Source organism: Erpetoichthys calabaricus, chromosome 2 (genome assembly GCF_900747795.2).
Source record: "Erpetoichthys calabaricus chromosome 2, fErpCal1.3, whole genome shotgun sequence".
Lineage (NCBI taxonomy): Eukaryota > Metazoa > Chordata > Cladistia > Polypteriformes > Polypteridae > Erpetoichthys > Erpetoichthys calabaricus.
This window is the reverse complement of record NC_041395.2, coordinates 9,800,262-9,819,519: the sequence shown is the minus strand read 5'-3', so window position 1 is coordinate 9,819,519 and position 19,258 is coordinate 9,800,262. Positions and strand designations below refer to the sequence as shown.

The 19,258-nt window shown below is 40.7% G+C and overlaps 2 protein-coding genes across 2 annotated transcripts in view; one reads left to right on the top strand and one right to left on the bottom strand.

The window, feature by feature from the left end:
- The window catches only part of iftap (intraflagellar transport associated protein), a 95,594-nt gene extending 85,237 nt beyond the window's left edge, over positions 1 to 10,357 (bottom strand). The window contains exons 1-2 of the mRNA XM_028791846.2: positions 10,251 to 10,357; positions 8,263 to 8,364 (exon numbers count right to left, since the gene is read on the bottom strand). The gene's annotated coding sequence lies outside the window, so the exon portion shown is untranslated. The remainder of the gene's footprint in view (positions 1 to 8,262; positions 8,365 to 10,250) is intronic.
- A 6,778-nt stretch (positions 10,358 to 17,135) lies between these two features.
- Positions 17,136 to 18,750, top strand: rag2 (recombination activating gene 2). Its single transcript, XM_028791845.2, has one exon. The coding sequence runs from the start codon at positions 17,159 to 17,161 to the stop codon at positions 18,746 to 18,748; it is 1,590 nt and encodes a 529-aa protein (XP_028647678.2). The 5' UTR covers positions 17,136 to 17,158; the 3' UTR covers positions 18,749 to 18,750.
- Positions 18,751 to 19,258: the final 508 nt, after the last annotated feature.

The following is a 19,258-nucleotide window of genomic DNA, read 5'->3' as shown; positions in this document are numbered from 1 at the left end:
GTGACCTAAAGAGAGCTGTGCACAGGAGATGCCCTGGCAGTTTGACAGATCTGGAAGAGTGGGCAAAAATCACCAAGTCCAGATGTGCCACCTTACGGACTCTTATCCAAATTGCAATAAAACAAAAAGGGGCTTCAACAAACTTGATCTGAGCTCAATCAGAGCCACTTGAATTGATGTCAGGTGTATGCTAGCGATTATTTGAGACATGGCTGAACGCAGTCACATCATTGATGATTAGAGGGTCTGCACACTAATGACACCACTTTTATGTAGGTTGTTTTTCTTTTTTCACTGATTTGTTTTCACCTTCTTTGTATAGACTGCAATTTTACAATAAAGGTGGAATAAGTTCTGACAGGATTTCTCTTGGTTTCATTTTTTTATCACACAAAACCTGCCATTTTGGCAGGGGTATGTAGACTTTTTATATCCACTGTACATGGTCATCAAATATGCTGTGGCATGTAAAAAGTCAGTTAGGTTAGTATTAAGAGGACAAATGCAATTTGTGGCATGGGCGGAATGGATCCAGGGATTGCTGTCATTTAAACCATTTTTAAATGAAATGTAGCAGTGTGGATGTAGCCTTAGGATATTCTGTAGTTCTTGGTTAAATGTATTTTTGATTAATTAATATTATAATGTGTAATTGTAATTATAGCTTTGCAATGGAATTTTGCATGAATTTGGTCTTATCATTTGGAGCAACAATAATAGTTTAAGGGTGAAACACATACTCAAAGACCTCCATGGCAGTTATAGGGAAGAGTATTTAAACCTGAAGCCAGTAAGCACTTCTTCACTCAGATAGCTGTGGGACTCTGGAGCAAACTACCGAGACATGGAGTTGTAGCATAAACCCTGACAACCTTTAAGAAGAATCTGCATGAGATGTTGGGACAGCCTAGCTATTAACCAAACAAACAGGCTTGATGGACTGAATGGTCTCCTCTCATTTGTCAGATTTATTATGTTCTTATTCAATAGCCTGTAGCTTCAGCTAATCCCAGCAGCTTCACTGCTCAAGGACGGAATTAACGCTGAAGAACTCGGCTGATTGCTGGGCCCACTCAAACACAAAGACAAACAGGGTCAATGTGAGTTACCAATGAACCTAACGCAGATCTTTGAGGATTTGAGAGGAAAACCAGAGAGTCCACAGAAAAATCACATAGATACCAGGAGAACAGACACACTCCACAAGGACAACAATTGCATACGGAATTTGTTTCCATACCACCTGCTCTTCAGAACAAGTCATCCACCTGAAGCTAAGCATGTTCATTTCCGGCCAGTATTTGTGTGGTAGACCATCTTAAAAAAAAGCTGCTGGAAGAGGTACTGGTGAGGCCAGCATGGGTCACTTACCCTGTTGTCTGTGAGTGGATCCTCAAGTTCCAGTGCAGTGACGGGGACACTGTGTTGGAAATATGGCACCATCCTTCAAGTCAGATATAAAACTAAGGTCCTAGCTCTCTATGGACTTTAAAGATCCCTGGGCATCTTTCAAGAAGAGTAGGGTTCATTTCAACATCCAGGCCTCATAGCCTCATCCATTCTGGCCCCTAATCCTCCCCTGTCTCTAACTGGTTAACTATCTCTCACCAATTCACCATATAATATCTAATGTGTCGTGAGCCTACTGGCAAAAAAATGGCTGGTGTTTCATCCTCTACGTCGGTGCTACACAAAGATTTCCCTTCTGTCTATGTAAAGCGCTTTGAGTAATGAGAAAGGTGCTATATAAATGTAATTAATTAAACTGAATTAAAATGGATAACGGATCTGTGAGGCAGCCAAGAAGAGAACTTCTCGTTCGTGTACCTTGCAAATTCACATTTATTCATATTAAAAAGGAATTATGATGACTAGTTGCAAATCATTATAAAGCAAAAAGAGCATTAGTGTGGCTTGTGCCAGTTCATGACATGTGGCTTCATTTTTAAAAGACCTATAAAACAAGCCCTGGAACATCTGCTAACCGATTTCACAGAGAAGGGAACCCCATATCTGAGTAACAGTTGAGTGAGAAGTAACCACAATCTGCAACCAGATGACTGAGACAAAGCCGCACAACAGGTGAGCTGTAAACTTCATAGACAGCAATTTGTTTTTTTGTAATGTACATGTCATTGAAACTTGCATTAAACTGTTTAGGAAACACAGAAGCTCGTCTAGGTGGTAAAACATACCGACTACACACAGCTCAATCAAGCTTGTTCCAGTAGGTAATTTGTACACTGTCCCAATATTCTGTCCAAATGTATTTTAAAAGCCATTGTGGCCTCCCTTCCTTCCTACTGGTTTTTGATTTTTAATCTTGAAGATTTTGACCTTGATTTTTGTCTCTCATTTTGGCTTTGATGCTTGTGTTGTTTGATCTCCTAGTTTTGACCTTTTTCGGCTTAAACGTCTCTCTCTCTCTGAAATTTGTTGTCAGTTTGCTAACATAACACAATTCAGCTAAGATATTAAACTAAAGAACAAGGCTACCATTCCAGTCTGAGTAAGATCCAAAGCAGACCACCTCAACTGTTAAACATGGCGGTGCTGGGGGTGTTATGGCTTGGCTATGTATGGCTGGCACAAGTCCTGGTACACTTCTCTTCACTGATGATGAATTGCTGACGGCACAATGAATTCTGAGGTATGTAGAAACATCTGATCTGCTCAAGATCCAGTAAAGGCCTCCAAATTCATTGGACGGCACTTCATCCTACAACAAGATAAGGAGCCAAACACACTGCTGAGGACATGCAGGAGTTTATCATAGCTACAAAATGGAAAATTCTTGAATGGCCAAGCCAGTCACCTGATTGAAATCCAATTGAGCAGGCCTTCCATATGCTGAGAAGAACACTTAAAGGGACAAGCCCTCCAAACACCCAAAATTATCAGGAGCTGAAGATGGCTGCATTAGAGGCTTGGCAGAGCATCACCAGAGAAGGCCCTCAGCACCTGAGACAAAGAACTAAATATGACAGGTTTAGTAGACCTGCCATTGCTGTGTTCCAAACATTATGGTGTCGTGAAATTGTCACTTCAGTACACATGTACTTTGTCAGCATGCCAGTGTCGATCAAATGCAGGAAACTTTGCAGTTTACTTGCGATTTTACGCTGTAGGAAGATAAGTAAATAAATCAAGGTAAATAACATTCGATCTGAGTTTTATATACGAAGTACAGTGACTGCAAAAATCCGACGGCAGCTTCCACCTGCAGCTATAGACTCTTCAGTATGTGCGCGAGCGACTCTCCACGCTAGTGTTTAGACCTGACGGTGAATGTGCCCAAAAAAGAAGTCTAACTGTATTCTCGTACCATTGCTCGCATACAGAAGTGTCCGCAGGCATTTTTCGTGGCATTACACGTATAATTTGTGAGCATGCCCTTGTCGATCAAACAGAGAAAGCTCTGCAGGCTACTTGTGACTTTGCTCTGTCTGAAGATAAGTAAATAAATCAAGGTAAATAACATTCAATCTGGCTTTTATATAAGTAACGTATAAATGTTTCTAATGTAAAGACCATCACAAAACATAATCATAAACAGGACTTTGCACGATATGTTGGCGAGCTCTGTAAGCAGAGCTGCTTCATTGGAAGACAGGTGTGGCGCAGACCAACTGGCAGGATGACACCTGACCTCTGGGTGCATCCAAAGATGCCATCTTTCGCCTTTACGCCTGGTGCAGCTGCATTGTTGTTATATGTGAGTGGATGTTTCTTGTGGTGAGGGCTTCTGTTCTCTTTCTCCGATGTAGAACCCTAATCCGAGTTCACCTCTGTTATAGCATGTCTTTATATGAAAACTAACAGTGTCAGATTGGGAGGAATGTGAACGCGACTGAGAGAATAAAACTGAATAAAAAAAAACACTAACCTTTACAAGTACCATACATTTACACCTCCAGCAGACCCCCGTGACCCTGTAGTTAGGATATAGCGGGTTGGATAATGGATGGATGGATGGATGGATGGATGTTTACAGACTCAAATCAAATGTATGTTTTTATTGTATAACAGCAACAATAAGAGCAGCTCACTACTCAAAATGTTTAGTTTGAGACGCAAGGAGGCTCGAACCGGCGACCCTTTGAATAGGAGACATGCAGCTCTAACCGCTGTACTACCAAAGAAGTCGCTACAACAAACCACACTAACCCGGTTTCTTTTTCTTCGGTTATAGTCTTGAATAAAAACATAGTTCTATTATATTTATACATTTAGTGAAAGTGCTTATTTGATATTTGGATTTCAGTCTTCACACATTATGTCTTCATGTCTACATTTTGTCGTTAGTACTAAAACATGGAAAAAGTTTGCCTTTTAGGTATGTGTTTAACATTTCTTGCATTTCCTGTCATCTTACACTTACATAGATCTTTGTAGACACGGAGCACAAATGAGATGCATGTGTTCCAAATAACGATATATTTTTTTAGCCTATACAGCTGTAGGTATTATTTCACTCCCTGATAAACCAGACTTGAGCTGGGAGTGCGATTTTTGCACTTTTTTGTGGCGGTGGGAGGATGGGATAGTAGGCTACTTGGGCTTATCGACACATTTACAAGACAAAAGACGCTGACTGAGAGGTGCGAGCGGATTTAAGGTGGGCCAGATTTACGAGTTTTTTCGTAAGCTTTGGTAATTCTAGCGTTGATTTTTTGTTCAAATAGCTAACAAAAACAGATGCAATGGGCACAGCTAATCAGTATCTCTAATCAGGGTATGCTAGACTGAAGCAGTTATTCTTCAGCCTGAGACCAACTAAGCCTCTCTTACAGAAATGGTTCCACAGCTTTGTGGCCTGTAACTAACTGCTCAACCCAATGCTGTTTTTAATTAACCTTTTCTTTGAAATTCTCAGAAGACCAACATCTTAAAGATAATGTGCACTCTGTTTTGTATGCAGTAGGGAATCCATTCCTGGACAGGTTCATCCATTCCCGGGAATTCGGGAATCCTGCATGTCATTCCCAGGAATCCCGGGCTCCTGGGGATGACACAGTGCATGGGCATCTCACATGTGAACAGTTTTAGAGTGAGTGACACTTATTTTTAATAAAACTACTGCAATATGTTGACACAAATAAAAAACTAACCTTAACTACAAGCAGTTCATGCTGTCATATAAGTACATGTATCTTTAGTTTCGGTAATAAAAGTGTAGAAAGCACAACGTGTCGAGCATGCGGTCATCCAGGCGAGAGCGCACCTTCGTGCAGAGTACACCAGCCGCTGAGAAAGCACGCTCTGCCTCCACAGAGTAGGTGGCACAGTCATCAGATACTGATACACTTGTTCTAAACAACGCCCGCACTTGCCGTTGCTTTGAAACACCGCCATTTCAGCTTTTACTGATGCATCCAGTTTCTTGTCATCATTCTGTGATGGCAAGTTTCTTGGCACAGATAATGCGGATGCAACAGACTGACGCATTGCAATTTCAAGTTGCTGTTCAAAGCTGTCAACAGCACAGACGTCAATGAAGTCTGCCCTGTCCCGGCATTCGTGAGCTGCAGAGTGCGGACACCTCCCAGTCCACTGTGCTCAGTCTTAGTGGGAGCCGGGAGACTGGCTGCTGCTGGTCTGTTGTTGAATGAATTAATGAGCAACACACTACACCGTGGGCCAAAAAAATGTGCCACTTAATTATTTTCATCTATAACTCTGTTATTTCTTGATCGATTTTTACACTTTTACATGCTATATATGCGAGCTTGGCCATTCCCGTTTTCCCAGGAATTACAGCAGTTTCATTCCCGGGAATGAAAAATGTCCGGGAATCCCTAGTATGCAGTTCGTTAAGAATGCACACTCGTAATTGTACGAAAACTAACTTTACACCCGTTTCCAATCTGACATCTAAACTACAGTTAAGACCAGCTCACCACCTGCACTTCAAAACAAGTAATCCACCTGAAGCTAAGAATGTTTGGGCTCAGCCCGTACTTGGATGGTGGATCATCTAGGAAGAGCTTGGGCTGCTCTTGAAAGAGGTGTTGGTGAGGCCAGCAGGAGCCACTTGCCCTACAGTCTGTGTGTGGATCCCAAAGCTCCAGTGCAGTGATGGGGACACCATGCTGTAAACACCGGCGCTGTCCTTTAGATGTGACATAAAACAGAGGTCCTAGCTCTCTATCGTCATAAAAGATCCCCAGGGCCATCTTTCAAAAAAAGTTTGGCGTTTTCCGATATCCTCGCTAATATTGCATACCATGGCTTGGTCATCCTCTGCCCGCTAATCTCCCCTAAACGTTCTCTCTCTTAACCCTTCACTACCTAATAGCTAATATGTGGTGAATGTACTGGTGAAAGATTGGCTGCTGTTGCACCATCAAGGTGGATGCTACATGTTGGTGGTGGCTGAAGTGGCTCTCCACTGTCTATGTAAAGCACTTTCTATAGGTTAGAAAAGTACTATCCTCTTTAATAAAACCCCTGTGTGCGTCCAGTGTCCGTGTGTGTGTGTCTTCTGGTGAAGTGTGCATGCGCGGGGCACAGTGCAATGCTTTAAAGCAGATGCTTCAAAGGCCGCCTGACGCGTCACACAAGACAGAGAGGGCGGGACCTATAAAATATCGTGCAGCCGATCCAATCAGATTTCTGTAAATGAGGTACGACCTAATACATAAAACACAAAAAATCCAATCGGGTACTGAGACGCGGAGACCAGCTTCCCCATTGTTGTGCAAGTGTTCACTCTGAGGATGTCAGATTTGCGATTAAGAAGCTTGGCCAGGTAAAGTGTAAAGTGTCAGTCGTTGAAGGGGTTTTCCTAAATATACGAATTTTCATGATATTACAATACGATGACTTTTAAAAGTAGATTTATTTTCGCGCACATTACATCAGTTGCTGGGGAGAATCTGCTGATTTCCCACTGTTGTGACAGAAAATTAAACGCATATTACGGACAGCAAAGCCAGTATTACTGTCAATGAAAATTACAGGCATTTTATGGAAAAAATTGAATGAGGTAAAAGGTCCCTTGCCATTTAATATAGACTGTTCCTACTAATGTTTATGGACTACTGTTCTAGCGCCCGTTATTGTAACGGGCTTAATTTCTAGTATGAAAATAAAATAATTAATTAATAGACAGTGCCTGCGGTGGGTTGGCACCCTGCCCGGGATTGGTTCCTGCCTTGTGCCCTGTGTTGGCTGGGATTGGCTCCAGCAGACCCCCGTGACCCTGTGTTCGGATTCAGCGGGTTGGAAAATGGATGGATGGATAGACAGTGCAACAGTGGTTAGAACTCCTGCCTCATGGATTCAGAATTCTTAGTACAGAATTCTACTCTGTATGGAACTTGAATATTTTCCCCGTTGTCATATGAGCTTTCCTCTGTTAAGGTTAATTCAGGGCATGCATGTGGTACCCACCTTCAGGCCCATTGTGCCAGGATAGGCTCACTCACTCCCCTGAATTGCATTAAGAAGTTTGGAAAATGTGATGTCATTTTTTAATAGCCTGTTGTCACCTCTCCTAATTGTGCTTTTCATTTATTTCTATTTTTTTTAAGTTTTTCTCACTTCCTTGTTATGATAATGCATTCTTAATTCTTTCTAAAGTCATTCATTTTTGTAATTGTCATCGGCAAGCAGAGTACAGGTGCAGACGATTCATTGTCGTTGGCACCTGTGTTTATTCATGACCATGGAGAAATTAAGAGTGGCGGCTTCACCAAAAATGAAAAACTGCACTTGCAGACACTCCTGGAAATGCAACATTCTCACCACCGAGTATTAAACTGGCAGACAATGTGTAAAACTAGGAAAACAAAAAGGTTCCAGTTTTAATTGAAGGTTCTACCAAGGGGGGAATATGTCTGATCTAGACCAGTTTGATTTTTCTGAATTTGAGAAGTAACGCCTATAAAACAATCCTACAGAAAACAAATTGCAACTGAATGTCACCGTACTGAAAAAAGTTTCTAAATGAATGACCGAAAAAATGGGGCTGATTCTTTTCCCAAAAGACCTTTCACTTTTTTTTAAAATGCTTCAGATATCCTGTCGCTATGTTTTAAAAGCCTTTAAGGAAACTTTATTAAGACACATGTTCTGCAGTGGCACAGGCAGCTCTTAGTAGACTGGCATTTGGTAGCCAGCCCATCTGTTTCAGGAGTCACAGACAGTTACCCAGGAGCTCTCATCTGTAAACTGTCACCACACACTCTCTAACACACACAGACAAGCTTTCAAATACAATCAAGGAATACTGCAGAAGACAGGTGGAGCACACAGTACCTTACTTATCCCCGTTTTGTTAGCGCTGCTTCACTGAGGTAAGAACTTGACCTCCGTCACTTTCTGTCATCGGTCGTCAGGGTCGGGCTGTCCTGTTCCGCTCTGTGGGGTCAGACAATGCAAGAGCACTTTAAAATACAGCTATGCCAGGCACCATAGCATGTTCAGTTACAGAGACAAATACTCCATTATCATTTCAAAGTACACAAAATCCTTCTTATTAAACTTCATAATAATTAATGTGCACTAATGCAATGTAATGTAACTAATTAATGTAACTAAAACTGTGCAAGGAAAAAAGGGGGAGAGGAAGGGAAAATCTGATACAATCAGACCATGGGAACAAAAATAAAAAAAAAAAGTTTGGAAATGATTCTTCTATTGTAAGGTTTTATAAATTAACGTAATACAGATACTAAAATGAATAAAGCTACCTTAAAATGTTATTGCAAAAAAATTCTTTGGTCCATAGATGCTCTTTAATATTTTGCTCACTTCAGCTTACTGTGTGTCCTGTTGAAAAGTTATATAAATAATTAAATGCAATTGCAGACTTGTGTGCAAGAAATAAAATTAAACACAGACCTCTTGAAGGGACTGATATTCAATGTTTGTTATACTTATAAAAATGTGGAATTGTGCAGCACAAATCATCAGATCGATAAACAGATCAATAGATAGATCCTAATTTCTCCTAAGTGGGGACACACATCTTGCATAATAATACTAATTATGATATACAGTATATAACATCCATACAAGACATTTACGTTACAATTCTTTGGCTATTGACTTTAGAAACCCACAACCTCAATATGGGCATACAACTAAAAACATCAATATTTAAAAAGAAATTATTAGCAGTAGGTAAATGCTATTTTGTCTTTTGGAAAATAGTATTTTCTTTCCAGCACCAAGCAAATTTCTCCTAATTTATAAACAGGAATACAGCTTTCTAATATTACTGCATTTTAAAGTACAAGATACACTTAACATGAATCCCTCGGTTTTCCCTTTCACTAATTAATTTTGGAAAATAATCCAAACTTGCAAATTTTTCATAACTTATTATATGTAAATGCATATTTAATAATAATAATAAAGACAAATACATTTCATTTATGCAGACCAATACCATTAGGGTCTTGTTTCAAAAAGCAGACGCCATTATACACCAGGGTTCAACTTTTAAGATTAGGCACCTTTACACTATTTTAAGATTAGGCACCTCATCTAAATTTTAAGATTTGGGACCCTGGCGTACCTGTCCTTACCCCCACGAACCTTAAGTTCAGGGTTTGTAATAGGGACAGGCCAGTCTAAGACAAACAACAGGAAGGACAATTTTAAGATTAGGCGTCCGCTTTTTGAACAAGACCCTACCATTATATTTGATGAATTACCTGATTCATAAAAAATAATTCAATCGTTCATTATCAAATTTCCCTTACAAGAAAGTCTTTGGATAGGAATCAATAAAAATGATAATGGAACGATATTTGCACACATTACAGTAATGGACTGTCTTATAGATTCAAGAGAGAAAACCCTTGACAGTTTTAGAAAGACTTGCGTCCCTCACACTCCACATTCCGAATCTGAAATATGATGTACAGTGCCTACTGTTCAAGGTTTATAAAGCAGTATACAGTAACTGGAAGTTTGGAAATGAGTGGTAACTTAGACTAAATGTATGAGCACTGTCGTAACAAACAAGCATTTGTATGATTAAACGGTTAAACTATTCAAATAAAGGCCATAAGTAATAATTAATAACAAATGCACTTTCTCATAGTGCTGAATTAAATTACAGTTGGCTAATGCAAAACATAGCGAAGCTTTTTTTTCCGATCTTTCTTTTACGGCTTCTCTACAACCCGCTGATAGTATACTTGCCTGAATGTTTATTTATTGTAATCGCAAAACACAATACGATACGGATGAAAATTTAGGATAAGTTAATTTATAAACAAATATGTCTCTCAAACCTTCTCTTCTTTAGCGTTATCCAAAAAAATAACCACCAGCACTACACAAAATTAAAAAGGTTGAAAGCTTCCGACAGCGCTTAGCAACCAATTGACCGTCGACCTGCAGAAGACAGCTGGGATTTGTAGTCCACTCCCTGATGTTGGAACCGAGCGGTACGGTGAAGTTTAACTAACTACATTAACCATGATACTTTGCGCAGAGCTTTACCACTTTACGATAGGGAAGACGTTTTTTTTTTTGTGTGTGTGGCAGATGTGAGGAGAATGAATTGAAATATAGCAAAAGAAAGAAAGAAAGAAAGAAAGAAAGAAAGAAAGAAAGATTTTTTAACATGTTTAGCGACTTCGTATATCAAAAGTCTATAGATGTAAATTAATCTGTAATTTAAATGTTAGGTTCTTATTCTGGAACATTTTTAGATCTTTACTGTTCATGTTAGCTGCACTGCTTTTTCACTTTAAATACACTTAAATATAGAGAAACAAGCACTAGAATATTCTATGCATACAGCCACGATAGTTACTAGTGTTTTGTGTAGAGTTTTCAAAACATGGAAAAAATGCAAATTTCAACAAAGAAAAACAAATTGAATTATTATTGGTATAAAGCAGATTTATACAATCGGTAACTATGCTATTTCAGCCGATGCCCCACTAAAAATGTATTTGTCTGTACTGTTATTTATTTATTTCTTTTTTAATAATGTTTTCTGTTGGGGTTGTGTGAAAGATCTCATGTTTCTGCATTTAGAGCCCTGGCCTGGCAGATGAAGTGTTACAACAACAGTCGGAACTCTCATGATAGCAGCTTCTGTGTTTTTTAAAGAATACGCCACCTAAAAAATGTTTTTTTTTTCTTTTTTTTTTGTTACTTATACAATTAATTTTGTAGTGAAGCTTGAAAAAAAAATGTTAATTTGATTTTCTTCTCCAGAACAGAAATAAAAAAGTTTATAACAAGCCAGTGGTGGCCAATGCTGCACCAATACTGTGCACTGGTGCCTCTTCCAACCAAGTCAGTAGATGGATTAGGAGCGCATGGGGGTGTGCCATGAGGGGTGCGTGGCACTCCCAATATCTTTACAAAAAGACGAAGATCCAAGTATTTAGAGTCCTGGTGCTTCCTGTTTGCGAGACATGGACACTATCTAGTGACCTGAGAAGAAGACTGGACTACTTTGGTACTGTGTGTCTCTAGAGAGCCCTTGGGTACCGCTGGTTTGACTTTGTCTCATTGTTGAGTACCTAAGCGGCTGCACCAGGCCAATGAGACACCCACATAACACCTGGCTGCAACAGATAGAGGGTCATTTCTGGGGGTGTAGGGTGGGACTGGACCACATGTCTGTCTGGGATGTTGCCAACTAGGATCCTGAAATATTTCAGTGTGTGGTTGGTGCGGCAACACGCTGTACCAGTGCATGCTCCCCAACCTGACCTGACCTTCCTGACCAGGTTAATAGTTTTTTGCTTTATTCAATTGACAAAAATAAAAGGCCAGTGTTACATCACAACTCAGAGATTTCAGGTAGTTTTGTTCCCTCTGAATTGTCTGACTTGTAGCCCTGACTTTGCAGGTCATTCACATGCAGTTTCCAACTCGTGTTTTTCTTCCCTATTTCATAATATGTGATCACAGCACATAGTTTAACAGTCTGTTTCTCGTGATACGACTAGCACCGATAGCCCATTGTTGACATACTAGTAATATGGACTGTCTGGCACACACATATTGACATTGTTTAGACCTCCTTTAAATATTGATGTCTGTAAATATATTTTCAAGCCAACAGTACCTAATAAAGTGGCCATCTCATCCATAGTTTCTTAAACTAGTTGTTCTTTTTTTTCTCGTAACCCAGTTATGCCTTTTTTGTGGTTTTTGAGACCTAGATTCTCCACCATCCATCATCTTGGGTTGTGATTGCTCTTTGAGTATCACTAATGACCATCGTGCAATACAATACAATACAATTTATTTTTGTATAGCCCAAAATCACACATGAAGTGCCGCAATGGGCTTTAACAGGCCCTGCCTCTTGACAGCCCCCCAGCCTTGACTTTCATAGAAGACAAGGAAAAACTCCCAAAAAAACCTAGGAAGGAAAAAATGGAAGAAACCTCGGGAAAGGCAGTTCAAAGAGAGACCCGTTTTCTGGTAGGCTGGGCGTGCAGTGGGTGTCAAATAAAGGAGGTCTATACCAGCGTTTCTCAACCTTTTAAGTATTTGCGACCCGAGTTTTTATAGCAATTTTAATCGCGCCCCACTAATGTTTTTTTGAAACCCTAATAAAATGTATTCCTATATTTTTTGCTGCCGATACAATGCTACAAGTTTAAAATTTTCCTACGAATAGCAAAATTACGCCACATATGGCAACATTCGTGCCCCCTTTTTTGTTACTAGGGGGGCGTGCCCCACAGTTTGAGATCCACTGGTCTATACAATACAATACACAGAACAGAACAAATCCTCAATTCAGTATAAAAATAAAATTTTATAAGTACGGAGCAGAATTTAACAATAGATGATATCCCATAATATGATTTGGATTTGTTTAGAGTCCTGGAGACCTCAGCCGTCAAGCTGCCTCCCCCATTTGGCCATTCCACAGCTGAAACAGCACTGGGCCAACACATCCGATGAAAGGACCCCTCTACCACACGATTCATGCGATCCTCCATCAGAGATGACTTTACCTTAGGCAGGCAAAACAACTTGGCAGTTGGGCCGTGGCACCAAGTGGCACATCTGAGTACCGAGAAGAGAAACAGAATAGGTGAGGGTTAGTAACAAATTATTACTATCATGTTATTTATGGGCACGGTGGCGCAGTGGGTAGCGCTGCTGCCTCGCAGTTGGGAGATCTGGGGACCTGGGTTCGCTTCCCGGGTCCTCCCTGCGTGGAGTTTGCATGTTCTCCCCGTGTCTGCGTGGGTTTCCTCCGGGCGCTCCGGTTTCCTCCCGCAGTCCAAAGACATGCAGGTTAGGTGGATTGGCAATTCTAAATTGGCCCTAGTGTGTGCTTGGTGTGTTTGTGTGTGTCCTGTTGTGGGTTGGCACCCTGCCCGGGATTGGTTCCTGCCTTGTGCCCTGTGTTGGCTGGGATTGGCTCCAGCAGACCCCCGTGACCCTGTGTTCGGATTCAGCGGGTTGGAAAATGGATGGATGTTATTTATGTTTTAGTGCTAATGACTAACAACAGAGGTGCAGTCTGTACAGTTAATCAGCAGCTCTAGTCAGGGTGTGCTAGACTTCAGCCGGGATTCGAAAGCTGAGACCGAAGGGGGCATCTCTTATAGTAGCAGGCAGACCACTCCACAGTTTAGGGGCCCTGTAACTAAAAGCTCAACCTCCCTCTGTTATTTTATTAATTCTTGTAATCATAAGCAGTTCGGGATCTTGAGATCTTAATGTGTGCTCAGGTTTGTAAGTCATGATAAGTTCAGACAAGTAAGCCGGAGCTCGGCCATTTAATGCTTTATATGTTAAAAGGAGGATTTTGAAATCTGCCCTAAACTTAACCGTGAGCCAGTGTAAGGATTTAAGACCTGGAGATATGTGTTCGTATTTTCTTGTTCTTGTAATAATTCTTGCAGCAGCATTTTGGATTAACTGGAGGCTGTATAAAGAACAGTTTGAGCATCCAGTGAACACCGCATTGCAGCAGTCAATCATCACAGGGGGGAGAATCACCTAAAACAGTGGTTCCTAAACTCTGTCCTGGGGGCCCCACCGTGGCTGCAGGTTGTTTTTCCAAGCAGATTCACAATAAGTGATTAATGATCTCATTTAGTTAGCCATCTTTTTTTTTTATCTCTTATTCTGTATTCGGCAAAGCAGTATGATTTTTGCATTATAAGACATTTAGAAATATTTCTATTTTTTTGCTACAGTTTTAAATACTTAACTTTTTTTTTCCTATTATTTTCCCTTATTCCATATAGTTTGCTCCCTTCATTGTATCCTAATCCTAAAACAAGCAAAGCAGACACATGGGTGAACAACACTAAATGATTAAAGGCTGCGACTGTTTCAGTGTCTGACCGCCTAATTATTCAATAACGGAAAGGCAGAATGAAAATTGTGAGAACATATTTTAAGAGTAAAAAAAATATATATTATCCACATACAACTCCTTAATTTTTATTAAAATGTATTAACACACTTACTTTTCTAATTTCTTTATTGACCCCAAAACACAGAAACTGGGAAATAATAGCTCACTGAATTAGGCTAGCAGTCCAATTAAAAACAGAACTCAATTGGAACAAAAACCAGCAACCCCAGGGGGTTCCCAGTACCGAGGATAGGAACCACTGGCCTAGGAGAATCGACGACATCGGTCATAGTGGAGCATTCTCACTTGCTTAAACTGGCAATCCGTCACAAACGGTACGCAACCCTTTTCCATTGCCTACTATTGTTACTCACGACTCACACAACACTTTGGGTCATGACCCTTACTTTAAGTATGGCTCACAACCCATTTTGGGTTATGGATTGTCTGATTTTGGGTTGCATGATTCTCTATTGTGTAGAATAGGAAAGAGTCACAAATAATTTGTAGATTGTCTCACAATGCGTCACCATGGGCTTTTTAACCAATCGACATTGCTCCTCCATGACATTTGGTGGCGATTCTCCAAAGGAATGGGATGGCTGTCATTTTCGATTCTGGGTCTCAAGGATGCAAAGAGGGCAATATTGATTTGCAAGAAAAAAACTCTGAGAAGCACTGATCTAATCTTTATAAGGAAAATCGTAAGCTGTTTGTATGTGTTTGTTCTCCAATGACACAAAAATGGCTGAAACAATTTTCACTGAATTTCCAATGTGTGTTGCCATTCGTCAAACTTTAAATTTTACCTATATGGCGTACCACAGAGAGGGGTTGTAATAGGATAGGGGTGGGTAGCCCAAAGTCAGCGACTATATCCCTCGAGTTCTTATTACCCTCAAATTCTTGAGGCTAGCGAGTACAGATATAAACCCTTGACACATATTTTTAGGAAGTCACTGTGCACTGGAGAGATTCCAAAGGAATGGAAAATGGCAAATATCATCCCATTATATAAAAAGGGTGACAAGGCAGATCCAAGCAACTGTAGGCCAGTAAGCTTAACGTGCGTCACAGGAAAATTAATGGAAGGAATTATTAAGGATAAGATTGAGCAACACCTGGCAAGGACAGGAGTTATTAGGAACAGTTCAGAAGAGGGAGGTCATGTTTTACTAACATGCTGGAATTCTATGAGGAGGAAACAAAAGGATATGGAGCACATTATATTATTTATCTTGACTTTCAGAAACCATTTGATATGGTGCCACATGAGAGGGTGGGCATCAAATTAAAAGAAGTGACAGTTCAGGATGTGGTGGGTGCAGAATTGGCTCAGACACAGGAAGCAGAGGGTGATGGTGTGAGGAACCTCATCAGAATTGGGTGATGTTAAGAGTAGTGACCAGCAGGGGTCAGTGCTGGGGCCGCTGCTATTTTTAATATCTATAAATGATTTAGATAGGAATATAAGTAGTACTAGGGTGTTGTACCGTGTTAGCCATTATGAATGTAGAGGAAAGCCAAGCAAAATGACACCTTTTATTGGCTAACTAAAAAGATTACAATATGCAAGCTTTCGAGGCAACTCAGGCCCCTTCTTCAGGCTGTAGGGGCCTGAGTTGCCTCGAAAGCTTGCATATTGTAATCTTTTTAGTTAGCCAATAAACGATAGGAATATAAGTAACAAGCTGGTTAAGTTTGCAGATGATACCAAGAGAGGTGGATTAACAGATAATTTGGAATCTGTTATATCATTACAAAAGGACTTGGATAGCATACAGGCTTGGCCAGATTTGTGGACGATGAAATTTAATGCTAGTACTTGTAGAGTCTGACACATAGGAAGTAAAAATGTGAGGTTTGAATACACAATGGGCAGTCGGAAAATCAAGAGTACACCTTATGAGAAGGATTTAGGAGTCGTAGTGGACTCTAAGCTATTGACTTCCAGACAGTGTTCAGAAGCCATTAAGAAGGCTAACAGACTGTCAGGTGATATAGCGCCTTCATGTGTGGAGTACAAGTCACAGGAGGTTCTGCTCAAGCTTTATAACACACTGGTGAGGCCTCATCTGGAGTCCTGGGTGCAGTTTTGGTCTCCAGGCTACAAAAAGGACATAGCAGCACTAGAAAAGGTCCAGAGAAGAACAACTACTGTAGGCTGATTCCAGGGCTACAGGGGATGAGTTATGAGGAAAGATTAAAAGAGCTGAGCCTTAAGGAGATGAAGAGGAGACCTGACTGAAGTGTTTAAAATCATGAAGGGAATTAGTCCATTGGATCGAGACAGTGACTTTAAAATGAGTTCATCAAGAACACGGGGACACAGTTGGAAACTTTTGATGGGTAAATTTTACACAAACATTAGGAAGTTTTTCTTCACACAAAAAACCATAGACACTTGGAATAAGTGACCAAGTAGTGTGGTAGACAGTAAGACTTTAGGGGCTTTCAAAACTCGACTTGATGTTTTTTTGGAAGAAATAAGTGGAGAGGACTGGCAAGCTTTGTTGGTCTGAATGGCCTGTTCTCATCTAGAGTGTTCTAATATTCCTGTAAGGTGAAAGGCGTGCACTGGGGTTGATGGGAGGATAAACATTTCTACTGGCCAAAGTGTAATCTCATGTAAGACCACAGTTACGATGTTTTCTTCCCAACTAATTTGAATAACAATTTCATTTCATTGCTGGATGACAGATTTCTTTCTAAGAGTATGTCTTTTTTGTCTCATTGTGGGCTGTATGTATCCTTGTTGAATTTTTATTTATACCTGTGTAATAGATTTCAATAGCTAACATTGGTGTCATCTTGTTTTTAACAGCTCCCAGGAAGTGCTGTGACATGTCTCTACATTTGGTATCCTCTGTCAGCAACGCCAACCTCCTCCATTCTGGATTCTCTCTACTGAGAATCGACGGTGATGTGTTTTTGTTTGGCCAGAAAGGATGGCCTAAGCGATCCTGTCCCACTGGAGTCTTCAGCATCCATTTTAAAAATGGAGAGCTGAAATTGCGCCCCATTTCCTTTTCAAATGGGTCCTGTTATCTGCCTCCACTAAGATACCCAGCCATAACTCAAATGGAACCCGAGTCTAGCAAGAAAGAAAAATATCTCATTCATGGTGGTAGGACGCCCAACAATGAGCTCTCTAGTCGTCTATACATCATCTCTCAAGAGAGCAGAGGTTGTAACAAGAAGGTGATACTCCAGTGCATCGAAAAAGAGTTGGTGGGCGAGGTTCCAGAATCTCGTTATGGTCACACAGTCAATATTGTGCACAGTCATGGGAAAACAGCTTGTTTGCTTTTCGGTGGGCGATCATACGTCCCTCCAGGACAAAGGACAACTGAAAACTGGAACAGCATTGTAGACTGTCCTCCTTTAGTCTTTCTAATCGACTTAGAATTTGGTTGCTGCAGCTCGTATACCTTGCCTCAGCTAACCGATGGTCAGTCATTTCATGTCTCCCTGTCTAGGAAAGACTGCGTATATGTTCTTGGTGGTCATACGCTAGCAAGCGACTCTCGACCTCCCAGGCTTTTCAAGTTGCGTGTTGAACTCCTTCTGGGGAGACCAGTCATCAGCTGCGAGGTTCTCACTGGTGGCATCTCACTCTCCAGTGCCATTGTGACTCAAGTGGGCCCAGAATCTGAATTTGTCATCATGGGTGGGTATGAATCCGACAGTAAGAAGCGTCTGGAATGCAACACGGTCATTCTGGACGAGAGTGGAATACACCTCACTTCGAGAGAATCGCCGGATTGGACCAGTGAGATACGGCAGAGCAAGACTTGGTTTGGGGGAAGTATGGCGGAAGGCTCAGTAATCTTGGGCGTCCCCGCTGAAGGAAGACAACTTTTATCTGAATCAAACTATTTTTATTTGGTCAAATTCCGCCAAGAAGAAGATCCCTTGCAGAACTGTAGTCAAGAATCCACCGACCAAGAGCAAGAAGACACAGCTCAGTTAGAAGACTCTGAGGAGTTGTATTTCAGCCGGGAACCTCATGAAATCGAAGACAATGGCGTGGATGATGACACCTACAATGAGGACGATGAGGAAGACGAGTCTCAGACAGGGTATTGGATCAAGTGTTGTCTGGGGTGTGAGATTGATGTAAACACCTGGGTTCCTTACTATTCCACTGAGTTGAACAAGCCTGCCATGATTTTTTGCTCCAGTGGTGAAGGAGGCCATTGGGTTCACGCCCAGTGTATGGATCTGTCAGAAATTGTGCTTGTCCGCCTTTCTCAGGAGAATACCAAGTACTTTTGTATGGATCACATGGACATTGTCAAAGGGCTACAGACACCACCACGGAAGCTGCCACCACTAAAATCTCCACTCATGAAGATGAAGAATCGAAAAGTGCCTATTAAAATGAAGATGACACCAACAAAGAAGTCCTTTCTCAGAAGACTATTTGATTGAGCTTATTCTTGAGCAACCAAAGAAATGAATATATTTTACCAGTAAAAGACCATGACATACAGTATGTATTTGTTTAAGTAATGTTGTGCCATTCTCAAATTTCACTATAAATCTTCAGCATGTAAAAGGAAATATCCTAAGACTGAATTGTAGCCCTTAAATTGAAATAAACCGTATTAATAAAATTTGCTCAGACTACTTTAAACTAGAACGTGGTACCAGACAAGGATGTCCCTTGTCGCCACTGTTGTTTGCAATCGCTATTGAACCACTGGCGGTTCACTGCCGAAATTCTCATCAGATAAAGGGGATTGTCAGAGAAGGACTGGAACAGAAAATTTCTCTATATGCAGATGATATGGTCTTATATATATCGGACCCAGAAAACACTGTCCCTGCTGTTTTAACAGCACTAACAGAATTTCAAAAGATATCTGGTCTTAGAATTAATCTGAATAAAAGTATACTCTTTCCAGTGAACTCACAAGCATATAATATTAAATTAGACAC